The sequence below is a fragment of the Thamnophis elegans genome, chromosome 2, assembly GCF_009769535.1.
Source record: "Thamnophis elegans isolate rThaEle1 chromosome 2, rThaEle1.pri, whole genome shotgun sequence".
NCBI classification, from domain to species: domain Eukaryota; kingdom Metazoa; phylum Chordata; class Lepidosauria; order Squamata; family Colubridae; genus Thamnophis; species Thamnophis elegans.
Window position 1 is genome coordinate 134637764 of NC_045542.1, and position 18643 is coordinate 134656406.

Sequence of the window (18643 nt, forward strand, 5' to 3'; positions counted from 1 at the left end):
CTACAGATATTCACTACTTCTCCAAAAATACATCAGCATTGGATGGAAGCACAGAAAACTTTTCTGGAAATTCCAGGTCTTCATCAGGAACCAGCTACCACTCAGTATTTTCTCTCTGGACCAGAGGAACACTTTCCTCTTTTTAAATGAAAAGTGAATTTCATAGTAAATGTCAGTATTGCTTTACCAAATGATACGGGTTACAGGTGGGCATGAAATGAAAACCACACCTTGTTTGGGGTACATTGTGCCTTGGGATTTGGGCAGACATGTTCCAACCAGGCTTGGATTTGCAGCTGAAATCTGGAACCTCTAGTTCCAAATTTTGGATACATTCTAGATATCTTGTTAGGAAGGCAAGGCTAGTATGCTTGATCCCTTTCTCTTAAACATAGTAATATCAGCACTTGTCTTTCTTTCTGTTGCTGCTGCTGCCTCCTAATTCAAATGCAAGTCAATGTAAGAGGCCATACTTACCTATCTCTACCACCAAAAGTCTCAGATTTTATGTTTATGCACGTGCCTTTCAAGTTTGTCTTGCTTTCTGGCAACTGCCTGGAAACGTTTGTCCATTTGCCTTGCCCTTGCCTTGTCCCAAAGGTGCTTTTTCAAGAGGCAACTGGACTTTCTGGTTTTTGTTTGAAGGCATTTCCCTCCACATCCATTTGCACCACTCAGGTGACCCTAATAACACAGATAAACCTAAAGATGACCTTAATGATCCGCTAAAAGAATGCAAATGACCAGCAATCTGCAAGGAGCATAAATCCTTACATTCCCCCTTATCCAGTCAGAGCTGAAGAAGCTTCTGGTATGAGAAGCAAAATGTCTTCAAAGAAAAACCAGACAGTCCAGCTGCCTCTTGAAAAAGCACCTTTGGAACAACCATGACCTGGATGACTGAGAATCTCCATAGACATTTGTTATTGCCTTCTTCCTACCGCTGAGAGTCACTGACCCAAGGTCACCCATCTCATTTTGTGCCTAAGAAAGGACCTAGAATCCATAGTTACTAGCCTGGTGCTTTAACCACTACATCAAACTAACTCTCACTTTTATCATGTTTAAATTCAATTCAGCATCTTTCTTTTGTTTGATGCTGCTGCCATGTCTTCAAGCAGAGCATAACCTATCTTCCCCACCCATCTCTTCCTTTCCTTTCCTGCAGTCATGTTTCTTTATTATCACTATTCTATGCGTATTTTATTTTTCCTGTGTTTATCTTTTCTCTCGGTGCACAAAACATTTTGCCCATCCATCCATCCATCCATCCCTAGAATAGATAATATAGAATTCATAATCTTGCAATAAATATATCATTTAATATCTATTACTATCAGAAGGCTGAATAAGGAAGACCATCCCATGTTATGAATATCTTACTGAGGTTATTAAAGATGCCATGCCTTTAAGATGCTATCCTATTCTGGTTAGTATGGCAGCTTCATCTTAACAATTAAGATAAGACACAATTTGTAATTTTGCATAGTGTTTATAGCATGTGAATTATGTTTGTTGTTTGCTTAATATACTACTGAAATTATTGACATGCATTATTTCAGCTTAATTCTTTCACATGCTAAATGAGCTTCCAATGACTTGATGTAGATGTAACAATTGCAGCAGTGCTGCAAATATTGTGAGCATATAATGTGAAATGGTTGGGCTGTATTTATTGTTGATGTGAATGTGCTTTAGTCTAATCTGTTTCGCAAGGGTGACCCTCAGGCCTAAAGAAGAAAGAGACAACCTGCCTCCATCATGAAATGTACAGCCCTAGAATAATTGAACATATTTTGATTCTATTTTTCACATATTTAACAGAGGTTGCTGCAATTAAGGGGCACTGGTTTCTTATAGCAATAGCACTTAGACATATACTGTTTCAAAGTGCTTTATAGCCCTCTCTAAGCAGCTTACAGAACCATCATATTGCCCCCAACAATCTATGTCTTCATTTTACCGATCTCGGAAGAATGGAAGGCTGAATCAACCTTAATCCTGGTGAGATTCAAACTGCCAAACTGCTGGCAGCTGGCAGTCAGCAGAAGTAGCAGAAAAGGTTGGGCGGAAACGTCACACATACGCATGCTCAGGGCTGCACTCTGGAAAAGCCGAACTTCCAGGTCCAAGCACGCATGCGCTCCTGATGATCAGCTGGCCAGCGTGCATGCATATACTTATTTTCGACATTGCCGTGAGCACAAAGGACAGCTGATCATCACACGGGCATGCGCACCAGAAATCTGGAAGACAAACAGGCAAGACCATGCATGCCAGGTGACATGACTTTGCATACCACTTTGGGCACACATGCCATAGGTTCACCATCACAGCCATAGAACAGTGTGGAACAATCCATCCAGTATTCACTTCTTTATTTGCGTACATACAGTAGACAGAATCTTGCCAAACTAGATTCTTACTACTCTCACCCTAAAGGATATAATGTGGGAGATTCTAGGGAGAAGCTATCCTTACTTACTTCCCCTGTCTCTTATCCAGATCGGGGCTGAGCTGCCTCTTTTCTCCCCCACTCCCTTTCTTGAATGTTCTCCCTCCTTCCTGAGAAACTGCTCCTTCACTGTAGTCCATCACACCAACCTCCACCCATAGACACCATCTCTCACAGATTGCCATGTTGAAATGGAAAGGTATATTACAATACATGATGATAATATAATAAGCCACCTACATTTTAATGAAATAATTGATTTTATAACATATCGCTGAAGGATTCCAGAATGTGGGTTGATCTCTGGCATTCAATTACTACATATGCTAGATTCTCTTCCTCATTTGGAAGACTTTATTTCTTATACAGCCAATAAAATGTAAAGACTGTTGGATCATGTTAGCCAAGGCATACTAATAATACATTCTCAAATTATATTTTTTAGGTTATGGTGGCAGAAGCACTAAACATTTCCAGAGAGACATATTTTGCAATATTAATGGATCGAGCTTGCAATGGACCTGTTCTCGTTGGTAGCCCACAAGGTGGGGTTGATATAGAAGAAGTAGCTGCAAAAACTCCAGAACTTATTTTCAAGGTACATTTTAGTTTAAAATTGTTCGTGTTCAAACAAACTGCACTGCTATATTCTCTTTGAATAAATAATCAAATAGGGTTGATGTGATTATTTCTTGAAAATATAATACAATATCTGTAAAGCATTCATCAAATGTTCCATATGCATTTATATTGCTACACCCAGAAGGGTTAGGGTTAATTTTTAATATTTGATTTTAATGTTTGTAAGCAGTCCAAATAGAGGGATGCGGTGGCTCAGTGGCTAAGATGCTGAGTTTGTTGATCAGAAAGGTCAGCAGTTCAATGGTTTGAATCCCTAGCACCATGTGAGCTCCCGTGTCAGCTCCCAAGTGAGCTCCCGTTGCTCGTCCCAGCTTCTGCCAACCTAGCAGTTCAAAAGCATGTAAAAATGGAAGTAGAAAAATGGAACCACCTTGGTGGGAAAATAACAGAGATCCGTGTGCCTTTGGCATTTAGTCATGCCGGCCACATGACCACGGAGACATCTTTGGGCAGTGCTAGCTCTTCAGCTTTGAAATGGAGATGAGCACCGCTCCCTAGAGTTGGGAACGAATAGCACAGATGTGCGAGGGGAACCTTTACCTTTATCTTAAGCAGTCCAAAGTCCTCTCAAGATGAGATGGGCAGCAAACAAATCTAATGAATAAAATAATAAATAAATTCATGCAAATTCTGATAAATATTTAACATGAACAAAGGTTATTATCAATAACTTTTGTGCATCATGACTTCACACAAATTACTTGAATTACACACAGTGGTCCTCAACTTTTAACAGTTAATTTAGTAACTGTTTGAAGTTACAGTGACACTGAAAAAAGTGATTTATGACTATTTTTCATATTTGCAACCGTTGCTGTATCTTCATGGTCACATGATCAAAATTCAGATGCTTGCCAAGTATCTCATCGTAATGACGGTTGCAGTAGAGGTGCGGTAGAGGCAGTGGTGGGATTTAATTTTTACTAACGTTTCTGTGGGCGTGGCTTGGTAGGTGTGGCATGGCATGGCTTGGTGGGCGTGGCAGTGGAAGGATACTATAAAATCTTCATTCCCACTGACTCCAGGGGAAAGTTGCTGCAAAATCCCCATTTCCCCCCCATCAGCTGGGACTCAGGAGGCAGAGAATAGATGGGGGCTTGACCAATCAGAGGTAGTATTTACCGGTTCTCCGAACTACTCAAAATTTCTGCTACCGGTTTTCCGAACTACTCAGGATTTCCATTACCGGTTCTCCAGAACTGATCAGAACCTGCTGAATATCACCTCTGGGTAGAGGTACAATATTTTAGAACAAACTTAGAATAACTTTACTGTCACTTTTAACTGTACACTAGCCTGCATACATTAAAATGAAATTTTCTGGCATACAGCTCTCAAAGCTCCCTCTCCAATATTCACTACGTAAACATGACAACAAAACACTTTAAATATCATATGCAGTCTGGAGTGGTATAGAAAAACAATAGCAAAAGCTTCTGTTTCTATTGTTTTGTAAATGAGCCCCCTATTCACTGAGCAGGTAAACATTATATTTTTCAAATTGGTTGCTCAAAATTCCTTTTCTTTTCACATGACAGTCTGCTATTATTTCAAATTATAGGAGTGGGGAATGGCTACTACATGAAAGAATGCTTAATGAGCAGTAACAAAGCTTAACCTGGAACTGGTCTGTAATTTTGTGAGCACATAACATTCTGTAAACAGCAGCAGCAGCAGCAGCAACAATAATGATGCATATTTGAACTAAAAAATTAAGAAGAATATTGTTGAGCATTAACAACATTGCTTTGGTTCCGTGTCTAAATTGGTCATAAAAATTAACAGAATATGTATTCATCAATGCCATCTGTACAGTAATTAAAAGTGAAAACTGGTGTCAGATTGCCTTGTCAGCATGCCACCCTGAAGAATTTCATGATTTTCCGAGGGACTCTTTCTCATGGAGAGAGTGGTAATTATAACATACCCTGTAGCGGCATTCTTGGAATTTTGGCAACTTGCCAAATTTTAATTGCTAATTTGCAGAATATGTTAAGTATTTTTTAACCATTTAAATTATTTGTTTTCCAGCTGAATACTCTTGTTTATGCCCTTTATTGTAACAGGAAGAAATAGATATTTTTGAAGGAGTAAAGGATAACCAAGCAGTACGGCTGGCAGAAAATTTGGGATTCAAAGGGCCTTTGCAGCAGCAGGTAAAATTTTCAGGAATCAGCTTTTAACTATGCTGAGCTGTTCAATGAATCACTTTGCTCAATTCGCCTTTAGGATCTTTCCAGTTGCACACGGCTTGTATTCAGGGCGTCGATGGTCTTTGTTTCATCATAATGTCTTGTTATACATTGTAAGCATTCGGGAAAAATAGAATATGCTATCAATTAGTGGTAGCAACAATGGCAACCATTAATTAAATTCCAATAATCTATTCTTCACTGTATATTGGAAATGCTGGCTGGTTTTTTTACAGACGGCTTTTTAAAGTGTCTGTTGACATTTCCAAAAGGACCTTTCCAGAACCTTGAAAGTGCTTTGTGAGCATGGGAGGGAACCAATTTGTTTCCATGTACAGAAAGGAGTGGATCTAGGTCGGAATGGTCTGATTAAGTCCTCCTTAACCAATTTTGTTGTATTTAAGTACAATGACAATAAAGATTATACTTATACTTAATACAAAAGTTCAGTTAAGAAAAGACATCATATCACTTCCTCATCACCTGGTTCATGCTATAGTAGGAAGCTTCAGGAGAAAGAAGATGACCACAACCCCAAATACCATCTGGTCATTTGAAGGAGCTATATTGTCTAAAGTAGCACTAGCATTCAGCAAAATAATCAAAAGATTTCTTGACTGAGATTAGAAGGGAGTTGAGGAAGCGACATGAACCACATGACACAACTAAGTTATTTGAAAGAATGACCACATTTCAGAAAACCACATTCACGATCAGGCTGATGGTGCAAGAGAGAAATACAAGTAAATACACTGCATGGAATACCTGGCCCTAACTCTTAAATTTATCTTCTTTGTTAATATATTTTTATTGTTTTATATCACAAATTTCATTTCTTTATTGAACAGTGCGTTCTCTAGGTGTCCAGCATGTTAAAATATAAACATCCTCATAATCATTATAATCATGGATATATAGACATATATGTGATAATCATTACTGAAAAGTATGCTATCTTCCATTATAATATCAATTATATAACCATCAAAATATCTACTAATCATTTCTTTCTTTCTTCTGTAGTCCATATTTCACGTAAATCCACTCATCTAACCTCTGTATCTGTCAGCTAACCATTTGTAGAAAGATTCCCATGTCACAAAATATTCCGAATCTTCTTTTTCTTTGATTTTTAAAATTAACTTATTCATTTCTACATTTTTTATCTTCTTATACATGCATAAAACCCTTGTCATTTTGTACAGGTAAAAATTAAGAAAAAATAGAGATAAAACCATGTATGTTTTTACATGTTTATAGAGGTCTGGCCTCTATTTGTCATCATAGATACTCTCTAACCAATGTTTCTCAATCCCAAGAAGTAGGGGCTTCAGTGACCAGAATTTGGAGAGTCTAAGTCTACATTTTTAAAGTCTTTGGCATGAGCAACACTCAACTCTAACATAGAATAATAAGACCATAGATAATGTATACAAGTGATTTTTTTATATATATACTTTTTGATGATCGTAACCAGGGAAATTTTATTATGAGGACAAAACCAAGTCTCCATGCTGATCCACTGATCAAGGGATGAGTTGATAACATATACAGACATATTGTATTCTATATGAAGATACAAAGTTCTCTATTATTGTATTATGGCACCTGATTGTGGGCTGAATGCGAAAGAAAATCTTACTTAAAGAAATTCATTCTGAAAAGTTATAGGCATTATTAAAAAATTACTTGACCCTACTGCTAATCCTTTTGCTACTCTGTACAAAGTGCTGTCTAAATCAGCATCTTGTTCCCATAATGGCCAAGCAGGTTGTAGCAGAAATCACTGGAACTGAATACTATTCTACTATAGTTACATTCCTAGTAGTTTATGCTGAAAGACACATTTGCCTCCTTTACTTAACATAAGCCCATTTTAATAGTAACCGTTTACATCTTAATACTTTTACATCTTGTGAAAATTTTGATACCCATTTAAAACTACTCATATAATTTGTATTTTATAATAATCTAGAAATCAATAAAATTATATATATATATATATATATATATATATATATATATATATATATATATATATATGTGTGTGTGTGTGTGTGTGTGTATGTATATGTACATGTACATGTATATGAATATGTATATGTATATAGTTATTCGGGTTTTCTCCCGCGTAAAATTGGAGATGTCTTGGCGACGTTTCAACGAAGTCTCATTCGTCATCTTCAGGCTTCTTCAGGCTTGGTGCTTCCAGCTCCTGGAAGAGAGACTTCGTCGAAACGTCGCCAAGACATCTCCAATTTTACATGGGAGAAAACCTGAATAACTAGAGACCTACATACTAACACCCGCGAAAACCTCAGAAAACACACACACACAAACGTATGTATGTATGTATGTATGTATGTATGTATGTATGTATGTATGTATATATATGTATATAAACAAACCACTCATATGAGTAGCACTACTATTTTTGGTAGTAGGACTTCTATAGTTATTTTTTTAAATCTATCTTGAATTCCTTTCCATTCATGTTTATCTAGCGATACAAATGGTCACATGAATAAAAAGAAACAAATTTAGATTTTCTGTATATATTTTACTGCTTTAAGATTTATTCCCAGTGTTTGAAACTTGTGCAAGTCACTATTTTTTTGAGTTTATATATTTTTATTTATTAAACAGATTTATATGACCACCCAATTCACATTTTGTAACAAGCTTGATCTTTTCTTCCTCCTCTGGGAAGAGAGAGATGATAAATTGTTTTTCTACAGACTTTCCCATATCATCAAAATGCCACTTTTATAAAACCTTTGAATTTTTAATATACCACTTTTAATTAATTTCCATCCCAACTGTGCAATTAACAAATGCATAAACATTAAGATGATTAACACCCATTTGAAGTTTTAGCAGTATCATTAATGAGAGAGAATTATTATTAAATCTTTTTAGCTTTTCATGTCATTATTAGCACAATGCATGAACTGCTTAACAAAACAACATCTAATACACTTCTTCCCATGTGCTATAACCTTTGCAGTGTGATTTACTGAAGCATAGAAACATAATGGCTACATCAGTGTAATCAAAGGTCTATTTAATTTGGTCTTACGATAATCATTTATATTCCCCAGTAGGTAGATACTAGAAGAATTGTGGTACTATGGTTAAAATCTAATGTCTAACAAGCTGTGGATACATTTTCATAATGCTTGATAGCCTTTTAGTTGTCTCTTTGATGAGGATGGTTATTTAACAATCTTCTAAAATAATGTATGATTATTGAATTTCTTTTCAAGCATCAATACGGAGAAATGTGCTTTAAGTTTACTTTATGGTAACTATATCAGATTCAAATGTATAGCACTAGGCTTTATGTTACGTGTTAAGTGGAATTGCTAATTCAGATTAAATGTATTCTGAAAAAAAAATGACAGCTGAATTCTGCACATTTGTACATGCATAAAATTGCTTATACCAGTGGAAATAGTAAATTCCACTGGAATGACTTAAAATTGTGGGATAATAATAATGTCCTGTTCTCAGCAATTATTCTGGGCTGTCCTACTGCTGACCTTGCCTCTTAGTCCTTTAAAAAAAAAAGTTCATTGCTCCAAACATCCACAATTTTCATCATCATGAAGCCAACTGTAATTGCCATTTTAATTTCCAAAAATGACCAGATGTAGCATTGCTTTGGATTGCCATGGAAAATCAAAAGAGGAAACCTCAGAAATCCATTAATGTGTCTGCTGTTAGTTTACCACTTCTTTCAAATAAACAGTCTGGATTGACCACCATCTGAGAAGTTAAAGATTCCACTCAAAATAGTCTTGCACTAAATAGAATCTATGTCTTAGAGAGGCAAATTAGTCTTTAGTGCTTTGGTTTTTTTTTGTGTGTGTGTGTGTGTGTTTGTTTTGTTTAAAATTGAACAGTCTTAAAGCAGAGATCCTCAATCTCCTTTGAATCAAAACTGTCTGTCTGTCTGTCTATCTATCATCTCTTGTTGCTTATGAAGGTCATTTTGCAACTCAGGCTTCTTCTGAAATTGGTAAGAAGTATCCCTTATCTAGTGCTGCGTAACGTAGTGATCTCCCATTACTTGTCCCAGCTTTTGCCAACCTAGCAGTTCAAAAGCATGTAAAAATGCAAGTAGAAAAATGGGAACCACCTTTGGTGGGAAGGTAACAGGACTCCATGTGCCTTCGCCATTTAGTCATGCCGGCCACATGACCAAAGAGACGTCTTCGGACAGCGCCGGCTCTTCAACTTTGAAATGGAGATGAGCACCACCCCCTAGAGTCGGGAACAACTAGCACATATGTGCGAGGGGAACCTTTACCTTTATCCCTTAGTACAAATCCTAGGAATCTATTAGTTAATGTCCATGACATCGTTGGTGACTAGTAAACCAATGATACAATACAATACAATAGCAGACTTGGAAGGGACCTTGGAGGTCTTCTAGTCCAACCCCCTGCCTATGCAGGAAACCCTATACCGTTTCAGATAAATGGCTATCAACATCTTCTTAAAGACTTCCACTGTTGGGGCATTCACAACTTCTGGAGGCAAGTTGTTCCACTGATTAATTGTTCTAACTGTCAGGAAATTTCTCCTCAGTTCTAAGTTGCTTCTCTCTTTCATTAGTTTCCACCCATTGCTTCTTGTTCTACCCTCAGGTGCCTTGGAGAATAGTTTGACTCTCTCTTCTTTGTGGCAACCCCTGAGGTATTGGAAAACTGCTATCATGTCTCCCCTAGTCCTTCTTTTCATTAAACTTGACATACACAGTTCCTGCAACCGTTCTTCATATGTTTTAGCCTCCAGTCCCCTAATCATCTTTGTTGCTCTTCTCTGCACTCTTTCTAGAGTCTCCACATCTTTTCTACATCGTGACGACCAAAACTGAATGCAGTATTCCAAGTGTGGCCTTACCAAGGCATTATAAAGTGGTATTAACACTTCACGGGATCTTGATTCTATCCCTCTGTTTATGCAGCCTAGAACTGTGTTGGCTTTTTTGGCAGCTACTGCACACTGCTGGCTCATATTTAAATGGTTGTCCACAAGATCCCTCTCACAGTTACTACTTTTGAGCAAGGTACCACCTATACTGTACCTGTGCATTTAGGTTTTCTTGCCTAAATGTAGAACCTTATTCTTTCCACCATTGAATTTCATTTTATTAGATAGTGCCCAATGGTCAAGTTTGTCAAGATCCTCTGTATCTTAAGCCTGTCTTCTGGAGTGTTGGCTATTCCTGCCAGCTTTGTGTCATCTGCAAATTTGATGGGAGTATATGGGGAACTCGTCAAATTTGTAATTGACACCAAGCTTTATTTATTTATTTATGATGTATTTAGCCTCATTGTTTGGGGTGAAAAGTAACTCAGGTGTAAATTCTTTCTTTCTGGGCTTATCACTTTCCATCAGATTAACCTTACATCACAAAGTTGCTTTAAAGGTCAAATAGGAAAAGGAAGAATCATCAATAAATTTCTAGGAGTCAGGAGAAGAGATAAAGCTTTAAGCAACCAGGAAAAATAAATCACCAATTCATAAGAAGCGTATTAGACTTTCTTCTTCACAAGAAGCATACTAAACTTGGCATATATTGGCATATAAATCCAATAAACAAACTAACTAACTAACTAAACTTTCAAACTTTTTTGATTCCGGTTTGGAGTGTTTTATGGTGGGCTGGTTGTGGGGGGGCACAATTCTGATGTTGGGAGATGATTGGCCACCGCTGCCATATGTATTAAATATTTGTTACTTTCGTTGTTAGCTTATTTGTGGAACATTTTTAATTATGCCATCTATTTGATGAGGGATTTTCCCTGAAAAGAAAGATAATACAGACAGAAAGTTACTCAGGGAAGTTTAATCCTGGTCACACATCAGTGAAATTAAGCACAATGAATAAAGCCAGGTTTTAAGAGCAAATATCCCAATTTTTTAACTGTTGTTTCTGCAGCAGAAGTCACATTTTGATGTAGGAAAGGTGGGTTTAAGTATTTTCTAAACAAATTCAGCAACTAATCTACATTTGTCAGCTGCATATTGCTTCACAGTTTCTGAATTTAGTCTCATTAAGGTAATCACTTTAACTTCCATATCAGCATAATATATTCATTATGAACTCTCAAACTTGGTTCATTGTGCTTAAATTAAGTTTGTTTGAATTAATGATGCTGTTCTTCCTTCCTACAAGGCCCTATTTAGTGCACTGTGAAGAGGGAGTCTTTATGCAATATTTGACAATGTTTTGAACCAGCAATCAATTTTTTTTTACTTGAGGGAGGAAGAGGCTAAGGCATCAGCCATCAATTTGAAGACAATATAAAGCATTTCCACTTAATAAAAGTATGTTAACATTTTAACCTCTCTTACCAATGAAGAAAATACAAATAGGTTTAATGGTATGTTAGGATTATTATTATTATTTTCTTTATCCCCTTCCTATGGTTTTCTGTTTATGTTATTATGTATTACGTTTTCAACTTCAGGCAGCAGATCAAATAAAGAAGTTATACAATCTTTTCCTACAAATTGATGCCACTCAAGTGGAGGTGAATCCCTTTGGTGAAACTCCAGAAGGACAAGGTATCGCTCTCTTTTTTTAAGCGGGGTAATGGGTTGAATATTGATCTAGCAAAGAAAACTTTTTAAATTAATGTTCTTCAGCATGGGGTTTTAGTACTTCAAGCCAGAGCTAACGAACATTAAAAAGTAATAAAAATTCCTCACATTCTCTGTATCAGAATGGTGCCTAGATACAATTTATTCCTTGTGTTTTCCTTGTCACCGGCAAAATCGGCCTTCTATTTATGGCTTAAGCTTGGGTTAGACTTCTGTGTCACTGCAAATCAGGGAACATGTGCATCTGTCGTTCAAAGACGGTTGCATAGCTGTTGCATTTATACTTCTGCAAATGTTAATGTTGTTTGAATATGCTTTGCCTTCTGCCTGCCTCCCAACAGACAGTTGCATATAGGATGTGCATATAGGATGTGTATCTCCACACAATAACCATATAGGATGCATATCTCCACACAACACATAGTTGATATTTGGGAGATATGCACATTGACCCATCTGCAACCATTTATTACCTAGGTTTACCCATCAAACTCTGCCCAGGTATGTCTTGACATCTATGTGCAGTTGTGGGCAAGTTGAAATCAAGCTTTAGCATAATTATGGTTTATCGTTATATTCATCTTGACACTAAACATTCGTTCCAACAGGATTGCACTGGGAACTATAATTTAAAAATCACTGTAGATTTTCACAAGGCAGTTATGGAGGCAGTTCATTTATTCTATGGAGTTAACAGACATTTAATCTTCCCACAGAGAATCCTTTTCTTCCTTAGTGATTATTTATTCATGGAAGACATTTATACACTATCCTACTTGAAACTAGAACAACTTTCATAGCTGCTTTCATGTTTTGGTTAATCAAGTTTCCCCTTTCTAGTTCCCTTTGGAACATATTTACAGAGTTATTTTTTAGAAGCTCTGTTCTCCATGCACATGATGTAGTTTGGTAAGGTTCCAATGAACACCTCCATTTTGTCTTCTTTGACATTATCACATAATCCTTTGATAGGGATGAAGCATCTCTGCTGTATCTATATCAATCTGTTTTTCTGGTGACCAAGTCTTCATGTGAACATTAAAGGGATTTCTACCTTTGACATGTCAATGGCCTCAGTTCTTTCTCACCTCTCTTGAGGACCACAGCACGCATGGTTCATTCTATGCTTTATACTCTCCTATCAAGAGTAGTTCTGTCTCCCAATTCATCTGGAACAAATCTTCGATCCAATCTTGATTCCTTCCATCCTACAGCTTGGAGAATTCAGTTCCACAACTGCTCAGGAATAAGATAGAAGGGATTATACCGCAGATAAATAGAAATACTTTCCAGTATTTGGAAAAACAATTTCCTATTTGGCAATAACAGATAGTCCTCGCCTTATGACTACAATTGACCCCCAAAGTTCCATTGCTAAAGAAGAAAGTTGTGATCTGTGTCCCATTTTACAACCTTTTTTACCACAATTGTTAAGCAAATCATTGCAGATATTAACTGAAACATGCGGTTATTAAGTGAATTGACCTTCTTCCCATTGATTCTGAATATCATATGTCAGCTGGGGAGCTTACAAATGGGCGTCACAGGACCCTGGGACAGTACAAGTGTCATAAATGCATGCCAGTTGCCAAGTGCCTGAATTTTGATCATGTGACCATGGGGATGCTGCTACCATCAAACAAAAATTGGTCATGAGTCATTTGCTGTTGTAACTTCAGACATTCACTAAATGAATGGTTGTCACTCAAAGACTATCTGTATCTGATCAATCCACCTACTTTAGGCACTCAATCATGTTTGTGTGTCTGTGTGTGTGTCTGTGTGTGTGTTTTCCAACATAACTTAGGAACGCCTCAAGCAATTTCAACCAAACTTGGTACACAGATGACTTACTCTCTGGGAAAAGGTACTGTGGGGGTAAGACACTCCTAACAGCCCTCAGGGTGTGTGTTCTGTTAAGATGCAGTCTTTTGTGCCTTAAAATGGCTTCTACTATACAGCACAGTGAAGTTGCCATGGTAATGACTTCACAGTACTCCACAAGGGGGCTCCTTCTGGTAAGGGGGAAAATCCAACATTAGAAATTACTTTTGGTCCAGATATCCCCCACCTAAATAAATACCCAGACAACGCTGGGTTATCAGCTAGTCAGTCATAAAAATAACCACCCATTATCGGCCTTTCATTTCCATTTAAAACAAAGTTTTTCTTTTTTCCTTCACTGGGATACTTCCCTTTCCTCCTATCCACTGGAATCTCTACCAGCTCCCATCTGAAGCCTTTATTCTTCTTCTTTCTATGTTAATACTGAATCTTATGAATTCCTGGCTACCCACTTCCTGTCACAGAGGAAAAAGTTCTTGAATACTCCCAGTGTCAGAGTTATATGACTTTAGAGCAAAGCTTCCCAAAACGTTTCATTCATTACTTGAAACTGATTATCAGAAAGCCCTTATTCAAGTGTTCCTGTTGTGATTGGGTAATGAATTTGTATGTTGTTACCCAAAGAAAAGCTACTTTTGCTCAGATTGGTGTATTTTCTTCAGATTTAGGAAGCAGTGCTTTCTAAATAGAGATATCCTCCTTTTCTTACAGTCCATATGAACAAAACAGTTCTTTCCCTGGATGCCACTTTCCTTCCAAAATTATTTTTTCCCCATCAATTAAGACTTTAGACTGCCTCCATTTTTTCCCAGCCTCTCAAGTGTTTGTCTTGTACATGCTTTGACTTATGACTATGCGGTCTTGTTCTACGGAAACCATCATTTATTTCTGTCTTCCAAGGTCATCTTTATAGAGTAAGGGCTTAATAGATGGATGCAACCATGAAGTTTTGTTGAAGGCTGGCTAAGCAACAAATCTCCTTCGGATTTGTACTATTTTAAAACAGTAATTGTCGCATTGACAGTTTGTCTTCTCAGAGATTCCCTTCCTGGAATTCTATCAGACAGCCACATGTGTTCATCCTTCTACCTTCATCCAGCATTCAGAGAGATGCAACATATGGAGGGGCATCATAAAATCCATTTTCTGGATTATAAAATTGTTATTTATACATATATATGTGTGTCTGAAAAACCATGCAGAAGACTCTATTAACTCCAGTTCTTCGAATAGTTGTCCGCGAACTTACAACCTGCTTCCCTGCTTTCTTGGTCAAGTGGTGTCAAGTGACTTCATTCCTTCTCATGCACTGCATTGATCTTAAGAACTAAAGAAGTCCAGTGGAAATTGTCCTTTGTTGCGTGCAGTGCAGAGCTGCTAGTGTTAGAAGATTGCAAATGTTTAGGTAGTTCTATGCAGATCCATAACCAATGCGTATATGAAAATGATGATGTTATCCGTTCAGTCGACTACAATTCTGTGGGCCAGGTCTCTCCACATCTTCCAATCTTGCCCTATTTCTTTGAGGTTTTTCTATGCTCTGGCTAGTGTCCATGTGTCTCTATTAATAATCATATGAAGAACTGCATACACAGGTAAATAATTGATGGGTTTTTTTTTAGTAATAGTGTTGTTGATTGTAACAAAAAAGTCAACTCGTGGGACACATGCATAATAAGGAACTTCAGATGGCATGTTTTGTGGAAGTTGTGATTGTGGTTTATGAATGAAAAATATAAAATTTGACTTGTTAATAGGTACTGTAGGTTTAATTATCCTTTTCCCAGTCAAATTCATAACATCTAAATAAGAAAAGTTTAAATTGGTTCCTGTGATAGGCTACAGTATTTAACTGGAGGTATAGATAAGCCGAGTAAATAAATCTAAACTATATGAAAAATGACCTTAAATAAATCCTTAATGGCCGAATTGAATTCACTATTTTTATTCTTACTTTATTGACATTGTACATATATACACAGTATACCCATACAATGGAATTCACATAACACCCGGAGACCAGGCCCAACACACATGACAATTCCCAAACTTCTTTCTTGTATCGTCTCAAAATGTCAAATATTAAGATCAGTTGTATTTTGCACAATTGGGGAGCAAATAGCATAATTTGCCCAGATTTTTTAAATATTATTTTTATGGTTACAGCCAATAAACACCCATTTTAGTAAAATTAAGTAGACCAGTTTGGATTTTAAAATTATACTGTGTCTTATTTGACAACAATCTTAAAAGACACAGATCTTCAATAATACAATCAAGATGTCCTTGCTATTTTAAGAAATTGTTCTTTTAGACAGCAGAATGAAACAAAGTTATTTTTAAAAAAGCAAATGGCATAAAATTATTTCAGAATAATTTAGTGCAAGAGAAGAGAATAATTTAAATAATTTAGTGTAATAGAATACAATAAGTCAAAAATTAAAATGTGGCCATGATGAAGTGTACTTGTTTTATGACTATAATGTAAAATAGTCATGTTAAACTGAATTATTAGACAAATTATTAATGATAAAAATATATACAATTTAGCACTCCCCCCTCTTCACCCTTTTCCAACTCTGAAAGCTCCCTATGGCATTTTGTATATATATAGAAGAAAGAATTATGTTGGTTAGAATAATAGTAGAAGATATATTATTTGTGTATCATTATGCAGTGTCTTGCCACTGGATGCTGCTGATAAGATTATGCTGCTGATATAAATTGAGGATTAATTCCTTAATTTGGGGAGGAAGAAGAAATTGTGCATTTTAATGGCTCATTAGCCTACAATTAGTTCAACATTTTGAGGGCCACACCTGTCAAATATAATGAAATATACATTAATAAATTAAAAATTAGCTTAATATGTGGCACTTTTTTTCCTGCATGCTGCCAAGAATCACCTGATCATGGTGTTATTGTTGTTGTTTTTTTACAAAAAATCCAACAAATGAACAAATTCTGCAATCCAGACATAAGGCTAGAAACGGAAAAGTTTATGCATTGTCTGTTATTTCCTCCACGCAAAGATTTCATCCTGCATGTTCTTCAAAGAAAATTGCTAATTTAAAGTCGTGGCTAAAACATATAAAGAATGGTTACTGGAATTGGGTATGTCTAGTTTAATGAAAAGAAGAACTAGGGGAGACATGATAGCAGTGTTCCGATATCTCAGGGGCTGCCACAAAGAAGAGGGAGTCAAGCTGTTTTCCAAAGCACCTGAGGGCAGAACAAGAAGCAATGGGTGGAAACTAATCAAGGAGAGAAGCAACCTAGAATCAAGGAGAAATTTCCTGACTGTTAGAACAATTAGCCAGTGGAAGAACTTGCCTACAGAAGTTGTGAATTCTCCAAAACTGGAAGTTTTTAAGAAGAGATTGGACAACCATTTGTCTGAAATGGTATAGGGTTTCCTGCCTGGCCAGGGGGTTGAACTAGGAGACCTCCAAGGTCCCTTCCAACTTTGTTATTCTGTTCTTATTCTATTCTATATACCTTTTTCATTAAGGGACAATGTCATTTATAATCTGGATTGGGACCCTAGTGTTTAGAGTTAAAAATGGCCTCAGTTTTGCAATTCACAAACAGAATGCATCCAGTTTTAGCTATACAATATCTTAGAAACAATCTTCTACAGCAGCAGTCACAAAGTGATATCAAAATGATGCCTTGTGTGATGATCCCTTCCCACCACACACACACACCCCCAGGGACTCAGGCTGAATGTCCAATTCCCAACCCAAATGGTGTGATGTGAGGTGCATCTTCAGGTGTTTCGCCCATCTGGCATTCCGGGACAGTGGACCTTGAATGGGTATAAACAAGTCCATTCAGCTGTGCAGTAGATCAAATGTTTCTTTCTTGATTCTGTTTAATGTTAGATTCCCGGGACAGGCATATCAGATTGAATCGTATAAGCACTTGAGGATTCATATTAAGAAATCTTTTGGGGCCAGTGGGCTACAGCATCCTGCCAGAGATGGGGAAGAGACTGACAACCGCAGCAAAGAGTATTGCAGCCAGCGTAATTAACTCCTTACGTATCTCAAACTAGGAAAGAGGAGTGAGATAGTAATGCTCTAATTTGGCCAATGTGGGACTACAGGCATTAACAAGGGTGACTTTTAGGCAAACTGGGAATGCTTTCTTTGCTAGTGGAGATGTAAGAAGAAGCCTAGAAATGCTTGGCAACCACATATCTGCCAGGTCTCTGCTGAGCTTACTTTGCTCTATGGTTTTATTGTTGCTTCTTGGCTCTTCACCAAGAAGAAAGACAACAGGGACCAGAGACAGGAATTTGGCTTTTTAAACTGAATTAGAAATGAACACTGTTTGAAAATGATACTTGTTGTTCTCTGCTGTGTTAACTAAAACAAAATTGCAGGAATGCTTTGTTCGCTATGAGATGGATCAGAGCCTGTGAATCCACAAAGCCCTTGTGATAAAGCCATTATGTTATTTCAATGTTAAGCCATTTCTCTGTTGTACTGTTCCCCCGTTTCACTATTTCAGCTTCACACTGAACCTGTAGTAGACGTAGATTTAATACAAGGAAAATTCTGCCAGTTGAGCAGTCTAGCATTATTTACAGTTCTACAACCGGTGTACTCCATTATAGTGCTCTCTATAGGGAGACATCTAAATAAATTTTGCAGATAGGGCTGATCAGAAAGAAAGAACTGGAAAGGAAAGAACATGCCTACATCAACCTGAATAGCATTGGTCAGATCCAACCCTCTACTGATCTCCTGATTTCACCTTCAACTTAGTGGTGTTGTGGCCTACCAGTGGCCAGCAGATCTGGCAGCAGATTTAGACAGTGAGGAGGTTGGAGAGGAACATGGGCCAGTCCTGGAGTCTGGGGAAGGCTCTGATGAGGGCTTTGCTTCAT

The 18643-nt window shown here is 37.2% G+C and overlaps 1 protein-coding gene across 1 annotated transcript in view; it reads left to right on the plus strand.

The window, feature by feature from the left end:
• SUCLG2 (succinate-CoA ligase GDP-forming subunit beta) overlaps positions 1-18643 on the plus strand; it is a 265851-nt gene that overhangs the window by 141177 nt on the left and 106031 nt on the right. The window contains 3 exon segments of the mRNA XM_032210819.1: positions 2901-3053; positions 5164-5253; positions 11772-11868. Coding sequence (XP_032066710.1) covers positions 2901-3053; positions 5164-5253; positions 11772-11868 — 340 coding nt within the window.